This window comes from Larus michahellis, chromosome 1 (genome assembly GCF_964199755.1).
Source record: "Larus michahellis chromosome 1, bLarMic1.1, whole genome shotgun sequence".
Lineage (NCBI taxonomy): Eukaryota > Metazoa > Chordata > Aves > Charadriiformes > Laridae > Larus > Larus michahellis.
In genome coordinates this window covers 106301322-106318619 of record NC_133896.1, presented here as the reverse complement: position 1 = coordinate 106318619, position 17298 = coordinate 106301322, and the positions used below count along the sequence as shown (strand labels likewise).

The 17298-nt window shown below is 36.0% G+C and overlaps 1 protein-coding gene across 10 annotated transcripts in view; it reads left to right on the top strand.

Annotated features, from left to right (window-relative positions):
- DCAF6 (DDB1 and CUL4 associated factor 6) overlaps positions 1-17298 on the top strand; it is a 104154-nt gene that overhangs the window by 58338 nt on the left and 28518 nt on the right. For 5 of the 10 annotated variants that reach the window (XM_074598033.1, XM_074598006.1, XM_074597998.1 and 2 more), the window contains 3 exons: positions 6855-6914; positions 13233-13338; positions 17020-17135. In XM_074598033.1, coding sequence (XP_074454134.1) covers positions 6855-6914; positions 13233-13338; positions 17020-17135 — 282 coding nt within the window. The remainder of the gene's footprint in view (positions 1-6854; positions 6915-13232; positions 13339-17019; positions 17136-17298) is intronic. The other 5 variants (XM_074598060.1, XM_074598052.1, XM_074598025.1 and 2 more) reach the window with 1 other exon arrangement.

Genomic DNA, 17298 nt, shown 5'->3' with positions numbered 1-17298 from the left:
CATCACATGGCTAGGGAAGGAGTAATATTGACGGGTTTTATTTATCTAACGTGTTTGGATTATATGGCTAAATCATAGTCTATGGAGAAAGTTTCCTAGGTGCATGGTATCAGGTATGTGCAATGTTTGTTAGAGCAGTTGAGCAATAAATTGCTGTGTGCATTTAAGACTTGGCTTTGGTTTAGCATATGTTCTAAATCAGCGTAACAATTCAGTAAAACAGAATTTTGTCACTCTTAAATGCTATGTTTTTACAGTAAGTGTAGTGAAAGTACTTGTAACAAGCCGAAGTCCCCAGATATGCTCTCCTTTTTTGAGCAGAGTGACTTTTCATTTCACCATCCTTTGTCTCTTGTCTTACTGAGATTAAAAATAATTGCAAGAAAGCCTTGGAGATGTTTATAGTAAAGAGACATATTTGAAAAAGTTAGGGTAGAAGCATGCTTATGAATAAAGAGGTAAACCCTAGAGCCTGAACTTGAAGCAAACTTTGTCGTGGCACCATGTAAAAATGAGTGAGCTGCATGCTGTGTGAAAAATCAGCATATTTTGTGTTGAGAAGTGATGTCTAGCGATGTTTCTCCTATGGATAAATTCTGTGACAGTTGAGGTGTGGCTAAATTTCTTAGTAAGGACTGGGTCAGTCATTCACAGCTTGACTTGCTATGGTTCAATCTATTCGTTTATCTGGAGCCTTACAGAACAATTTGATATAACAGTGGCTAGTGCTCTAGTTACAATATGTAGTTATTGAATTTTTAATAACTTCCTACACTAGAAAACACGACAGTGAGTTTTCAGAATGTTTGGAAACCAGTAAATCCTGGAGGGCTGTGTGCTTATCCTAGGGATGGTGGCCATAGGTGCCTGTTACCTGTAGGAGGAGAACAAGAAAAACAATGGTAGCAGTGTGCATGTATGTGGTTGTATTTTCCTGCCAGGAAAAAAATATCCCTAACAAAAAGCTACCTATTTTTTTTCAGTGAACTGAACATAAGGTTTTATTAACTCAAAGATATGTATTGATAGAGGCAAAGCGCGGCTAACATTTACATGAATAGATCTTGATCTACCATTTTCTTTTCAGAATTACTTAAAATTTTTTTTTACTAAATCGTTTCCCATTGAATAGAAATTGGAAAAAAATTTTGGTTACAACCATATCTGTAGAATTTTCACCTGGAGGTTTGTCTGTAGACATTTTACTACTTCTGAAGTATGTGTTGGTCTGGGTTTCACAGGATATTGTCTCGCCCATCTCTTTCTTAGTGTTCCTTCAAAGATGCAATGTAATTCTTTACTCCCGGTTGCTTGTGCATCAACATGCTGTAGGATCCATACTGACCCAAATTCAAAGCTTTCCGCTGAGTAATTGCTTTGACTGGGAGGCAGACGTGTATTGTAGTTAGTCTGCATCCCATCGCTGCCTCTTGGAGTTTTGAGTTCCCATGTGCTTCACGTTTTAAGGGAACTAATGGGAAGGACTGGTAGTTTTGTTTAGGATCACCAGGGAACCACAGAACACCTACGTAGCCTTGGAGGAAACTAGTATTCAAATATTTACCTCATTCTTTGTGTGATGACAATGAATTTGCAAATTTAACCATTTTACTTATTTAAGTAATTGCTTCAAAAGATAGATCACTTAGCACCATGGAAACATTTATTACTGGGGAGAGGAAGAGGGAACAGTTTTGCTACCTGACCTCCAGCTCATTAGTATATATATATTTTTGCTGGTTGGCCTGATTGGTGGAATTTGTTACCTTTAGCATTATACACAGTGGAAGATTTAAAGCAAGGAATTAAAATTTAAATATTCAGTGTGTTTTGTCTTCAAGAAATTTGAGAAAAGATTACATTACCTTTTCCTTTCTACTTTTATGTGTAAATACAAGAAAATCCTGTTGTGCTTTACCAGCTTCTTTCACTGTATTCCTCCTTCCCCTCTAATGGGAGGTAACAAATGAAACTCATTTCTTTTGATTGGGGAATCCATCAGCTTTCCATTGTCTACTTACTTCTTAAGATTTCTGCACTCTGGACATGGAAATTTGTTCTTTTGGAAATCCAGCGCTGCAGATTTTGGTCTCTTGCTTCTCTATAGAGACAATTGTTTTGCAACCCTGTGGTAAATTGGCGTTTCAGAAGTGTGGTAGGAGAAAAAGAAGTTCTTGGTTTGGGGTTGTTGTGGTTTTTTGTGGGTTTTGTTTGTTTGTTTTGGGTTGGGTTTTTTGTAGTTTGTGTTGGTTTTTTTAATAATAAATTCCCATACAGAGACAATCTCTTTATCTTTTTTCTACAAGGTTGTCTTTGATGCTCTGTCTTGAGGCAGATGTTCAGTTTTCAGGCACATACTAGTTGCAGATTTTCAAACAAAAAATTACACCACAAAATGTGTCTGCCATTATGTGAAATGGCGTCATAGGCTCTGGCCCAGAGCCTGCCAAGTTCTCAGTCCCTATTCTGTCACAGCTTGTAGAATTTACACTTGCAATTTTCTTGAGAATTCAGTGTGAGACTCTGGCTATTTCTTCTGACCTGTATTTCATTCATAATCCTTATCTTTGCAATTGCAGAAGCTCAATTATAGCTGTAGACACAGAGTGGGGAAAAAAATACTCCAGTCATGTAAGAAATTACCAGTAGAAAATGTCAAGAGCTGAAAGCTTTTACAGGTTTAATGGAAAAGCAAACTGTATGGTAGTTATTCTATCTCCTTGTTTAAGGACTTGTAATAGTTCCATGGGGATTTGTAAGCTATATCTGTAATAGTTAACCTTCACTATTTAGAAAAATATACTCAAAAGTTTACATTGTTGTTTAATGTGAAAGTGTGTTAACTGAGTAATGATTCACGGTGGGCTGATTTGACATTGAGGAAAAAGATACTTCATCCTCAGATGGCAAAGAGACTTTGTTTTAGTGGATACCTCTCGTAAGTATTGCATAAATTTGGCAGAGTTTTAGACGCAGTATATGCAGTATGCATCAACTGTATTTTGTCTTCAAGCCTTTGCTTAGGTATTGGATTCAGATTTTTTTGATAGCCGCTTTATTTAATTAGGGAACTGTGGTAAGTTGTTTGGGTTGGTTTTTTTTTTTTTATTATATACTTTCTCCAACAAAGTCTGGGTTTGACTTGCTCATATTTTTGTGGTATTTCATACCATTTAGATCCAGTGCAGTATTTAAACAACAGCATGTATGTGCTATATGCAAACTACAAAGAAAGAAAACTTTCTTAACCTATTGTTACTGCTGCTCTGCCCAGTGCTTATATGCCATGTATGCATCACCGTTACCTACATTACTCCTCTTTTTGAGAATCAAATGCAATTTGAGAAGTTACAGAAATATGAACCAGCTGATCTTCAAGTGAAAAACAAAAAATAAATCAGTATTATAGATCAGTTTGCATCAGGGGTTCCTGTAGTGATCAGTGTGCATAATCTTACCCACAAAAATACAAAGTAATGTGAACCTTTCTTTTTTAAGGAAAATTAATTTGATTTAGGCTGCATTTATTGTAGAATAAAGATACATACATGTGCATGCTGACATATCGCAGAACCCGTGATGCACACTGTCTTCATTCCTTTGGTTTTTTTGAACTTTGGTTGTTTCGGAAGTCTATACAGAAGGTCCAGAACAAATTGGACCTTTGTTTTTGTGTTAAAGCTTTCTGCGAAGAACAAGGGGATGACTGCAGTTTTTATTGCTAGATTCATTGTATTCTTTGTAAACATCCAGGTGTAGAAATGTGTCTATTTGAAGTCCAAAACATGTAACCAGGAGCTTATTCACTGTGCAAAGCAATTATTCCTAATTATTAAAAGAAGTATTTAATTTCTTAGATTAAAGTCCACCATGGCTGGGGCTTTAAAAACAGTTTTCATTGCTTCAGGCCTGACTGTCACACTGGAGCTGGTGTTACAGTGATGTAAGGAGGAAATTATTTTTTTTAACCAAAACAATAGAGGTGGCGTGCTAATATTTTCCTGAAGTCAGGTGCTGATTGCCCACACTATAGGAAGATCCTTCAGCGCATAACTGACTTTAAAATTATCTTCTATTTTCTGTTTGAGGTTCCCCAAATTTATGAATCTCCAGTTCCCTCTTTAAGTGGTGTTCCAGTTTAGAATGTACTGGTGACATTACAACCAGTGGTGAACTGCATTGGGATGTAGACCCAGCCTGTGAAGGCTCAGGTAAGAGTTTGGATTTTTGTTTGTTTTTTTAACTATATGGCACAGTTTTGGTAATACTTTTTTCAAAAGCTTTATCAGAAATGATGAAAGTACTTCTTCAGAATTTTTACAAAACAAAGCCATATATTAAAAAAAGAGGCATCTACCTGAACTTCTCGAGGCTGGTTTCATGGTCATGTTATTTCCCTGCCTGTGCTGTGGGGTTCCAGACTGCAGTGCCACTTCAAGGGGTGCTGGTGATCTGTGGCTTCAGGGGACTTGGAAAAGGAAAAAAAGTGAGTTTAAAATTGCTACAAACTGAGCTCTTTTCTTAACCATGTTAACCAGAATATTTAGGATGCTTCCTATATGTTGTTTAAAAATTCTCATATTATAGGTTGTAAGAAGACATCAAAATAATAGTGAAACGTGGGAGGTTTAAGCCTACATTAGCACAGCCTACTAGCTAGAAAATTTTTCATTTTCACTTACTGTGATTGAATGATGCACATGGTAAAATGTACCTACTTTTTACTTACTGTTGTATAACGTTGAGCTCTTAATAAAATTTTGAAGTGCAGATGAGGGTAGTAAAATGTAATTTCTTATGTTTATAATTAAAATATCTTAGTTCAGTCATATTTTTTCTGTTCATCTTGGTCTGAATTTAAGAGCTGATGAGATTAGCTTTTCCAGCCAAGTGAAATGTTTGGCAGCATGATATACCTTTTAAAAAAGGATATATAAGCTTATAGGAAGAATTGGAGTGCAAGAACAGAGCATGACTGAGAATCACTGTCTTCTGTAATTAGGCTTCTCAGCTTGCTGTCCAAGACCTCCTCTGCACTTAGCACTTTTGATACAAGTTAGTCCCAATCATGGGCTCCATAACTGTGAATCAGTGATCAAAGCCAGCCTGCCCTTGAGAGAGGTGTACCAATTCCTGTGCTGAGTCAGCTGGAATCCAAGTAGATCATTTTATGACATGATGCATCTTTACACTAGTCTTTTTTCCTCTGATTTACATTCCAAAAAAGTGGATTACTACCCCAGTGAAAAAAATTCTGCTTCAAATACTTCTCTTCTAAATTAGAAACTATATGTAAAGCACACTTCAGTTTTGGAAAGTGAAATACATTAATGTTACAAGTCTCATAGTTAAGAGCTACATCCCACCTGAATCTAGATGACAAATTCTGTGGTCTGGCTTAGATGTGTTTGGTGCAAGGCATCAGCATGGCTGAACAAAGGTGAAGACAAAACAGGACCAATTTTATGTTGCCCAGTTATGGAAATAAACTACATAAACTATATAAACTCAGTTACTGAAACAAGCCAGCCTCCAAAACACACTGAGCTCACCTCAGGCTCTCCTGGTCTCTGTTCTTCAGTCCTTGTCCCCTCCTCTATGCTAGGTATCAGTGTAGTGAAAGAACACACTGATTCTTGCGCCAACAGCTGGGAATGAAGTATCATTTGAGGGTATAACTTCAAATCAGCTTTGTCAATTTAGCAGGTATTATGGCTGTGCTACAAAATAGGTCATGGTGGTGATTCTGGCCCAAACCTGGAAGTGAGCTTCCTGTAGGAAAGAGTGTATTGTTTCATTGCTTTCCTTTGTATAGGTTTTAAATTTATGTTAGAATTAGCATGCTGTGATGTTGGCAGACTATGACTCAGTTGATAATACAGGATATTAAATCCTTTTAGTTTAGGATGAATTTGTTTATAACAGAAGATTAACAAATGGAACCAAGATGTGGTAGCCTAGACAATATCTTTGAAGTACTGCGCTAATTTATGTAAATCAGCCCATCGTAAGATCTGGTCTTCAGAGGTGACACAATAGACTCACAGAAGATACTGAACTTTGCATCCATCATTTGTCTGCACAGTGAACACAGTGCTGATGATAATTATTAACTGGCAGTGCCCAGTGGACAAAAAATGCACTTAACTACTGGGGGTTTTGGTACTTTTTTCCTGTGATTATGTGAGGTTTTTTATAAGACTGACTGGTGTGGTACTGTCATAAACTCATGAAGACACATTCTCGGTCATCAGATGCCACGGAGGTATAGCATCTAGGAATGCAGAACTATTGAACTATTATATGAGTGGGATGTATTTTGGTGCCTTAATGTTTTCAGCAGTCAATATGCTGTTATATCTGTAAACAGTCTCATCTTTTACATTTTATGCTCATAGGTATAAATATTGAAGACCCTGGTATGCCATTAAGTATTTTATGTCAAAGTATCAATATTCTGAAATTTACATTTAGCACATGGTTGGAAATACTAGTGTCCCTTGGTAGTTGGAGCAAAGGCTTTAAGACTCATAACTCGTTGGTGTTTTTCTTGACCTGTTAGAAATTTGAATAGTAAAATCCTTGGTAATGGACAGGCATTTTTAATATTGACATGTCAGCAAGCTTCAGGCTGTTCAATGACTACCTAAAGAAGTACATAATGATTTGAAACAAGTGGCTTTGCTTCTGTCATGCCTAGAAAATGCAATATGGCTGGCTGCTCATAAAACAAACCCAAAGCTTCCTTATGTTGCTGCTTTTTATTTTTTATTTTAAACTAACATATGATCGTGACATTGCTGTGCAGTTCTCTGCTGCTTATGTTTTAAGTTGAAATCTCGTTTTTGTTTCAGATTCTCCTTCTTCTGTGGTTAACAAACAGCTTGGATCCATGTCACTTGATGAGCAACAGGGTGCGTGTGACAGGAAATGCGCCATACCCAGCCATAGTTTATTGCAATGCTTCCTTTTAAAATTGCCTTTCATGATGATAAACAGTCTAAAAATGCTGTTCATCTACATAAAGTAGAATTCTGTAAGCAGATCTGCTGGAAAATCATTAATTATTTAATTCTCAATATAAGTAACAGAGTAAGGCTGATTGTTTTCAAAAGCCATCCTATGCTCAGTTCTTAATGCGTTCAGTGTAGGTACGGTAAATGTCTTATGTACTCTACATACATTTAGAAATTTATTTTTTTTAAATGCAAAGTAAAATTAATTCTTTAAACAGTCTTTTTCTGAAAGGTTCTTCTTGGATCAAAGTGCAAATATCAAGATTAAGGAAACTTTTAATCACATAATGCCAAATTAATTTATCTTACGCAAGAGAGATGTGCAGCTTTGTTACACCTGCACAGTGTGAGTAACCGAAGAGCACCTATTGCACTTAGGTGCATCTTACCTCTGTAACCCCTTGCCCTGCACTCCTTCTGCTAAAAAACAACTAGTGTTTCTCTGTAGATGCTCTATGGGCTGGTGCTAGAAAGAATGCTTGTGAGCTTTCTCTGTGCCCATTATTCATCAGTCTTCAAACTGTGAGCAGTGGATTGGGCCATAGGTGACCCTGTTCAGCTGAACCAGTGTCATCTGTAGTGAATATTTATGCTTGAATAATTAATGAGTGATAGATGGTAATTTAAAAATAGATTTCCATACACTCTGCATTATGCTTACTTCCATATCAAAGCCTCTGTAGAGATTTAATAGCTCAAATTCCACAAAAGAGCTGGCTGTTTCATCTTGTTTCACATTCTAAACTAGAATGCCATTTTGAAAACCCATTTATGAAAAATAGTCTGTTTGGCAACTGTTGAGATTATGGTTTATTTTAGGATGCCAGAACATTGGGAAAAAAATCAAGCTCTGTTTTATATTGGCAAAATAAATTCATTTTGTAGAATTATGTTTTGTGATAAAATAGCCTTAAACCTCAATGTGTAAATTTGCTAATTATTCACAATTCAGTAGTCTTCATCACTCCAATAGTCAGGTTTGGCTGGAAAACTTGCTTATAGTTAGTGGCCAAGTTATGCGCTCTCTTACAAACTCAGAATAAAGCATTATTTGATGAGAGTGGAATAAATAGAATTAACACAGAAAGTCTATACGTTTACTGAAGTTCTTACAATGGCAAAAATTTTGGAAAACTGATGAACTGTTCTGTGAAGTTGTGGATTAAGCCCATCTGACAACAGAGACTAAAGCAGAAGTTTTGGTCCCAGAAATCAGTTCCCAAATCTGCATCATATTCCTCTTCAAGCAGGATCAGTTGCCTTAAAAACTAGGTTGTATGTTACTATTGTTAATTGCATAGTTGTAATAGACTCTTGAGTTTTTTCTAATAACTTTTTCCTGTGTTAAGAAATTGCTCGAACTAATATGAAGAGTTTTCCTCTCATAAAAGCACTTAATGTGTTTTAATGTGCAAAAAAAACCCCAACACCCCAGAAACATTTGTTTATCCAGACATTGTTGGTAGTGGTTTTCTGTCGTGAGTGTAAGGATCACCTGAAAAGACACAGAATGTTACTTCTAGTTGGGAAAACTAGGAATTTGGAAAAGGAGGTAACTTATTAGGAAATCTGTTGTCCAAATGATAACCAGAAAGAAGAATTTGCTGAGATCCATTTGAATTTTTGAAGTTAAACTGCATTAGTTTCACTTCATCTTTGAACGGAAATCTCAGAGAAGTATAAGTACCTAATGAAGGAAGTCATATCAGTTCTTTTTATATAGAAATGTTTTTTCTTTCTTGTTCCTATCTTTCCTTAATTTGGTACTGAATCAGGTGTTCTTTTGTTGGACCAGTGGCTGTTAGATTTGTTACAATGTAAAGGCAATGTTATGACTGTAAGGTGCTGCCTGAATTGCTATGATTAGAGAGGGAACCTGAAGCCAGAGAACTAGCTCGGTAACTTTGAAGTGTAAATGTGTATATGCATCCCATATCCATTAATGCTGCTTCCTATGTACCCAGAAGCCAATATTGATTACTGATATTTCTAGCCATTTGCAAGTTAGCGCGAGGGTTTAGTAATCTCTTACAGTGACGTCCATACCAGATTGTTCAGTGCCATATTATAGATACTTGAGCTGGCTTGGAACAAACTGGCGTGTCAGCTATGGCAGAGTTAGTTCCTCATAAACAGTACTATTAGTCCTGGAAACTGTATTGGCCTGTGTTGTGTCCCAGCTAATTAGCCCTGCCTCCCAGTGAGACGAACTGGTTGAGCGCTGGTATGCATATAGAGCTTTCCAGATCTATAGTGAGCTCCGCACATGCAAGGTCAAGAATTTTAGACCTGTGCTTTGTTGTAAGACAAGTGTGGTCTGTACTGCCTTCTTCAATAAAGTGCAGTGCTACATCTCATTAATATAGGAGTCATCTAGACAAAGAAATTGTATGCCTTGGGTTATAGATTAGGCTGGTCCAAAGAATTAATTGATTTTTTTGGTCTTCCCTTAGACGTCATTGTGCCTTATACTGACTGGTATCAGTGTAACATTGTTCAGTCAGTCATTATTCCTCACTAGATAAAGGAATCTCTGCCCTTCCCTCCAAGTTCAGCTGCTTCTGATGAATTTTCATGTGTTAAGCCTTCCCATGGAATTCCTGTTTTCTGAAATACACCACTTATTTTCTCCTCTTTAGATGAATTTTTCTCCCTTCAGAAGTAAATCCCTTGGTTTTTACCCAGAATATAACCCTATCTTCAGGGTGTACAAAGGTGATCGTGATCAGTGCTGGATAGGAATTATTTTGGAAGCTTTCCATGACAAGTCATCAGTCCTTTTCTCATGGGGTTGCCAATAGCCTAGTGAATAGGGCAGCATTTGATGTGGGAAACTAGCTTGAAGTTCCTTACAATGTTATTTTGACTAGGTAATGCAGTCTGTAAACCTGTCTTCATGTGCTTACTACTTCATAGTTAAGAGCCCCAATCTTTGTGAAGTTACACTTGCACAGGTTCAGCTTCTAAACAAAGAAATGTGCATTGCTTTCAGTTGTGGGGTTGTTGTTTTGTTTTCTTGTGTTTTTGTTGGTTTTTTTGTAAATATAGTTATGAATGAAATTTTGTCTTCAGTTTTAAGGGTGATAGTTTCAAAGTACCTTCCTCCTGTAGGCAGCTAGAGAGTGGACCATTTCATGTGAGTGTCTGTTCTAGGACAGGGTTGCTTATGACATAAGACTGTAAGTTGTTGATAGTACCTTTAAAGTATAAATGTGTTTGGCTGTAAAATCTAAGTGAAGTTTCAAGGGTTTTTTGAGGAATTTGGAATAGAATTTTAGTAAGGTGTTGGCAGGCTACAACTTTCTCTTGGAGCAATTATTACCATACTAGAGCTTGCAATCAGATTAATAGTTTCAGCAATAGCTCTTCTCTAAATCACAGAAGCTGTACTTTTCTCTTCTTCCCTTCATTTTTTATCAATTTGAAGTAGATCTGGCCCACGGGATGAAATTAGTTGTGAAAGAGAACAGTGCTTCATTCTGATCTAGTCAGTCTTTGGCAATCACATTGTTCTTCTTGAAAACAAAGAGTTCACGACTTCTGGATTTTATGTGTCTTCTCTAAAAGAATGTTTAATTATGTACTAGGCAAAGTTTATTAGCTTTCTTCACAGAGGCTCCCATTCAGCTTTCACTAGCAATGTAAGTTTAATATAAGATAGTGAACTACACAACTATTTCTGTGCAGTTTATCAGATTCTTGTCTCATCCATCTTTTTAAAAGTTTCTTGTTCTTATTAGTGTCAATTTCATGCCCTAAAGCTAATTTAAAGAAGAAACTGACCCAACCCAAATTGTAGCTCATGTTTTTGTAGATTTAAGAAAAAGCTATTAACAATATGGTTTTAACAGCTACTTGTCTCCAGAAATATGTAAAAATAATTTCTCAGTTAGTCAGTGCCCTCTTTGGAAAGTCTACAGCAATTCTTCCAACTTACGGTGTGTGAATAAATGTAAGCATCGCTTTCACAGTAAGCATAGAGGACAGTTTTTATGCATCTTGGTTAAATTTTTTGATGTTTAGATTTTAAGACAGGAAAGCACTGTTATGTTAATACAGTCTGAGCTTTATAACGCAAGCCTAATATTCAATTAAGTTCATTATATGATAGCAATGTTTGGTTACTTTGGTCAGTAATATTAACTAGTTTTGTGGTGAAGCAAATGTTGTATAACAGTATCAAATTACAGTATAGTCACTGTTTGGTGGCTTGGACTACTCAAGGCAGTAAATTGTCTGTCTTTAACTATCTGGCTTCCTGATCCAAAGATACGTCTTGTCTGTACCTATTACAAGGAAGGTAAAGGATTCTTCAACTATGTAATTTTTTGACTCTTTCAGTGTCCAGCTCCTGCTGACTTGTGCAGTATCTTGCAACAATCAGTATTTGTACTTGCTTACGAAGGGATGCTTGAAGTTTGGACAGACTTTTATACTAAGAGATGCTTGCTGATAGGTTGACAAAAACCATAGAAAGCACCTGGTTAGTTAAGAAAGAACACGTCGTTTTCATTCAAAATATCTATAAAATATTTTCTTACACTTGTTTCTTTTCTTACTCAGTTTATTTCAGGAACTGGAAACCTTGCTTTTGATCAGTTCTATCCTTGCTCCACTCTAACAAGAGTGTAACTGGAACCTTTATTTTAGAGAGGCTATGAAATTTTCTTTGCATAGGGTGAGGCCCATGCCTTATGCATGATGAGGATCATGGTTGTAATTGATTAATTCTCTTTCACATTTTTTACAGGGTTTTTGTGTGTTGGTTTAATTAGTTGTTTGGGGTTTTTTAATTTCTCTTCAGAATATGTAGGAATACATATTTAAAATTCTTCGGAGCAGCCAGTTGTTGCTCTGATCCTGTGAGCGGGCTTCTGCCTGTCAGTAGTTTAAAAATATGAGCATTGATCATTAGGTTAAATTCTCATGTGCTATTTCATAGTTCCTATAACTTAGTTATATTTTTAAAAAGAAATATCCTATGGCAGTATTGTAGCCATTACTGTTTTAATAATAGCTTTTATAGTGGGGGAATTTGTTGTTTGTGCTTGAATCAAGCATTAGATTTTAATTGATGTTTACCCAAAGATGATCTGAAGGTTTTACTTTTTTAAAGTGTCACTCTGCTGCCAATACTGCAACTATACTTATAGTCAAATTTCTGTACTATATAAACCAAAGAAAACATGGTATGTTTTTGTCCAAACAGTCCCGATATGAAAAGCTCAGCATTCATGAAAAGCAAGACTACCTAGACTACTTGGCAGTCATTTGAGTGGTGCCTAATACTAACTAAGCTCTCGGATCTGAGTTCTGAGAGAATGGCACCGCTGTACTGAGGCTTAATCTGATGGTACTTTCCATTAACTTCTTAGTACTGCCCAAGCCTGACTTCAGTATTAGTGGCAATTGTGCCATACGTATAGCTAGATTGTGGCCATGAATTTTACTCAGGAGTGGTAGGTGGATGGATATTATTGAGTAGTTCTGCTTTGAAGGAGCCCACTCGTAAAACTGTATATGCAGCACATGTTTGGCAGACTTGCTATGGTTTTCAATTTAATTCACTTTTGTTGCTTTTGGACATTGTGAATAGTTTGATTTGCAAGTACTCCCCTTCTGCTTACCATTATTATAATAGGAAAAGTTTTTTAAACCTGAAGCTCTCAGAACATGAATTTACAGGTTTTTTTGACAACTAGCTGGCAATTTACAGCAGGTCTAAGGATATTGGTAGTTGACTGGGTTCTAAGAAAAAAAAGTAAAGGGGATGGTGATTTTTCTAGATCAGTGATTGTGTCTAGATCTCATAATCTTTTTTTCATGTCTATTTACTGAGGCAAAAAAGACTAAACACCGCTTCCAAAAACATTTTATATTCTTATTCTTAATATACTTGATAGAAAAGGGATCTGCTTATGAAGGATAATACTGTGTGTACACATACCTATCTGCAGTTTTATTTACCTGCAGGTAAAAAAATCTGCATCTTCTTTGTTTGCTCTTATAAATACAAATAAAGCATTGCAAATTTGGTGTGTTTACTCTGAAAGTTTTTAACTTTTTGCTTGGGCTGTAAGTGATCTTAAATATACATTGTACATGTTACTACCATATTTGGCCTCTGTTGGGATAATTAAATGACTTTTCAGAATTATAACAGCTTTATGTATGTTACTGATGCCCATCCAAACTTTATCAACCCCGTATTTACAGAGAATGATAAGCCACGAACAGGAACAGGTGAACCAGTTTTAAGTTTGCACTACAGTACAGAAGGAACGACTACGAGCACGATAAAACTGGACTTCACCGATGAGTGGTAAGAAGTTAATTTTGGTTTTGACTGATTATTGATCAGCACATATCACTAACACTCGTCTAGCATAGATACAGATAAATTATTTTTTCTGTATGGTATATGTATATTTTTAGGTGTATATAGACAATTTGAAATGGCTGTAGTCCTTAATACATTCAGCAGGTAGAAGACAGTCATGCTTTAACGTTAAATTTATGCAAGAGGTTCTTGTTGCGATACTTACTGTGAATCTTTTTAATGCTAACATAATTTGGAACACGCTGCCTTCTTCAAACCCTAGCATAATATAAGTGTTCACTATCTTACTAAAGCAGGGTAATATAGTGATGGAAAGGTGGCTCGTGCTTAAGTTTTTATTCTCTGCTCTACCAGACTTCTCATATGGTATTCTGCAAATTAGTCTTTCTGTGGCACAGTTCTTGAGTTGTAAAATAGTGAAATCAGTATTTTTGTGTCTGAGGAGTGTTGATGAATGCATATGATTAAAATATCAACTTTGTGGCTCACTTAGATATTACAGTGGTGGAATCGTTTTCAGGTAATAAGTGCATACTGTCTAATTGGCCTGACTTACTTGGTTTTGTATCTAGAGCATCTCAGGATCTCCCAAAACAACAACAATCGTTATTTCATCTCCTCTTAACTTCTATTCCTTTGCTTATGTTTTCAAAATTATTGTAGATGACAGTAAGTAGAAATGCTTGTTGGCATGTTTTACTGTAGGGGGGAAAAAACCCCAACCACATTTAGCTACTTTTAAGTGCTGTGGCTTTAGAAATAAAACATACACCTTGCCGATAGCAGTTTGGAAACTTTAAACAGTGTAAACAGTGTGTTTTCACAAGAATGAAGACTTTGCCCATGTGAATCTGAAATACTGTGACAGTTATGTTCAGCCCTTCTATCAGACTGCATTTCTATTTAGAGTCCAAATCCAGCAAGCTTTGAAATAATTGGGTTTGCTGTAATGCTTTTAACTAATTCTGCATTTAGTTTTGTAGTCATTTTTGTTTCATGTTTAGGATAGGCAAATTTCACAAGAGTAACAGAGCATTAGCAAATGTTTTGTCCATTTATTCTAGTGGGGTTTTTTAATGTAATACTAAACTATTACTAGCACTCTATCACAGAAAACAAATTAACACTTTGTTTCTGTGCTTATTTTAAACAAAAATTTGAAAAATGCATTTTACACTTCAAACAGTTAATGATATAAGTGATTCTGAAGATGGAAAATTTGAATGAACAACTACCTCAAAAACAATATTAAGAAAAAGTAGAGTGGGAATGGAGATGAGGAACATTACTCGTTACAAAAATCTTTAATTGGGGAAGTAAGACTAAGTGAAAACTACTAAAACTTAACTTCATGTATGTATTCTGCCTAATAGCAAGTATTTTAACAAATCTCTTGGGCCAAGGGTTAGCACCATATGAATGACAAATGTCAAATATAACGCCAAAGGAGAACAAAGGACTAAACATTGTGATCTTTTAAGACTATGGGTAGCAATATTCAAGGCTTTAGGACAGTTCTGATAGAAAGGTATATTAAAACAAGCAGTACATGGGAAATAAATTAAAATTATGGGAACTAGAATATGCATAATGCAATACCTTTTATTTAACAGACTAATGGCTTCTAGAAACGTATGGTGTAACAGAGAGAAACTGTCTGGATTTCCAGAAAGTATTTGATTCTTTGCTGCATGTTGAACTCCTGTTCAAAGCAGGACAGATAGATCAATAAAGAAACTGAACATGGTGGTAAGCTAACTTAATGGAGCTTTTGTAGTAGAGTAGTGTGGGTAGGGAGAAGAAGAAGCGTTTCCTAGCAGGTCAAAGTTGCAAGGCATTGTCAGTTCAGAGGCTAACTAAAAACGTTGTGCCAAAGAATGGAATAATAAAAGTAGGATGCCATTCCATATAACAAAATGATGCAGTTGAGGATGAATAACAAAAATCTAATCTGAAAGTTGGGAGTGTTGTGAAAATGAAATGGAGGAAGACATGGACCTACCAGTCGCTTCATTCTCAATATAATGCAGCTACTAGAAAGGCAAGTATGATTCTAGATGTCACCAGCTGGGAGACTTCAGCCGAGGATGAGAATTACTGATGCTGCTATTCATTTCTGCTTTGCTTTGTGACTTAGAATGCTGTGACTTAGAATGCTGTGTGCAATCTTCATCATGCTTTCGAGAAAACTAATTTGAATTGGCAGAGTTTCAAATAAGGGTTACGCGGCGAACTGGGGAAACAGAAAGTCTACTATGGAAGCAGATAGTAGGACTTAGCGTAACAAAAGCACAGGGTGTTATTTTGCTCTCTCAAAAACATCCTCTTTGTGTAACTGCTGGTGTGAAAAATAACATTTAAGTAAAAATTAAAGCAGAGTAAAACATGAACGTAAATTAGCATTGAGCTAGAAAGTAGATTCCTAAGAGTAAAAAAAAAAAATAATCTTAGTGCTTAGACTGTGATTTAAGTTCATAAAAGTGGTTATATCATATGATACATGAAATAGCAAAAATCCTTGACTTTGTGTCTAGCAGTACCCTTCTTGTCTGTCCATTCAGAAACAATGCTGAAAATTTTCCACATAATCCAAATCCAGTACAGCAATGAAACAGGATATTGCTCATCAAGATGAGTAAAAGCTTTCATATTTAATGTAAAAATAAAAGTACTGAAGTCTATACTAGATTCTCAAGAATCTAGACTAAACATGATTTATGCTGCTTCTAGCAATGTAGCATATAAAATAATTTAGTAATAACCTACACAGATAGGAAGGTACTTGTAACAATATAGTCTAAGTTCTTGAGAATCATGCTTATAATTCTCTTAACTCATTTTTGTTTCCACTTTTGTCCAGCAATTTGCCTAAGTTTGAGGCCACAACACAGATGTGGGTCAGGAGAGAATGGGAAAGCTCAGGAACAAGGCTTTGCATTTCCTAAAATAAGGTCTTCTCTAGAGAGTCTAAAAAACGTTAGTTTTGATGACATTCAGAACAGCAGTGTTACATATTTCCTGAGGAATAATTTTCCTTATTGTAAACAGAAATCGGTGTTCCACAATAATTATCTAAACATGAATGGGGAGTAAATCTCAAGTACCAGCTTATAGTAAATCTTGAGAAATAACAAAACTTTGAGGACTGAAAACCAACATCAGAAATCCGTGCCTCAAAAGGTACAGGAATGATAGTTAATAGTGAAGAACCTGGAGAATTTTATCTGAATCAGTTTGGGGTTTTTTTGGATGGGATATGATTATGTATTAGTGCTCAACTGACAGCTTGTAATACCTTTAATAAGATCTCTGATCATTTATACATGTAAAAAACTTGTAAATAGTGGAAGAGAGCAAATCCTTTTGAGTTCTCACAATATTTTGAAAAGCAATGAAGAAATCCTTTAAGGATTAAAAAAATAAAAAAGGAAGGAGAGAACTGGGTTCTGTGATGCAGAGGAATAGTGTGGGATGAGTGGCGATGGATATAACAAAAGATTTGAAATTGCTGTGAAGGATGTTAGTTGTAGCTGCCCCCAGGAGCCATTGAATTGTCAGACTGCAGTGAGAAAGATGATGGTGGTCAGGCTGTGCCATTGCAATGATCTTCTCTCTTTACATTCTTTCTAAATTTTTTTTTTTTTTTGCATGTTACGTTGTCAGGAGCAGCACAAATTCAAGCTCTAGAGGGAGCGGAAGTCATTGCAAAACTGAAGACCAAGAAGACTCTGTAAAAACAAAAGCCTCGGAAGAGTCAGGGCCTGAAGATGAAGAAACAAGTAAGATACAGCATTATTTCTGTAATGTTAAGGTAAAAATTCTGCTCTCCTATGTTCATGACTACCATTGAACACAATGGGAATCTCATACACATGCATATGAAGGCAGAGTACAGTCATAATAGAAAGTGAATTTTCTTAGGAAAGGAAAAGATACGAACCT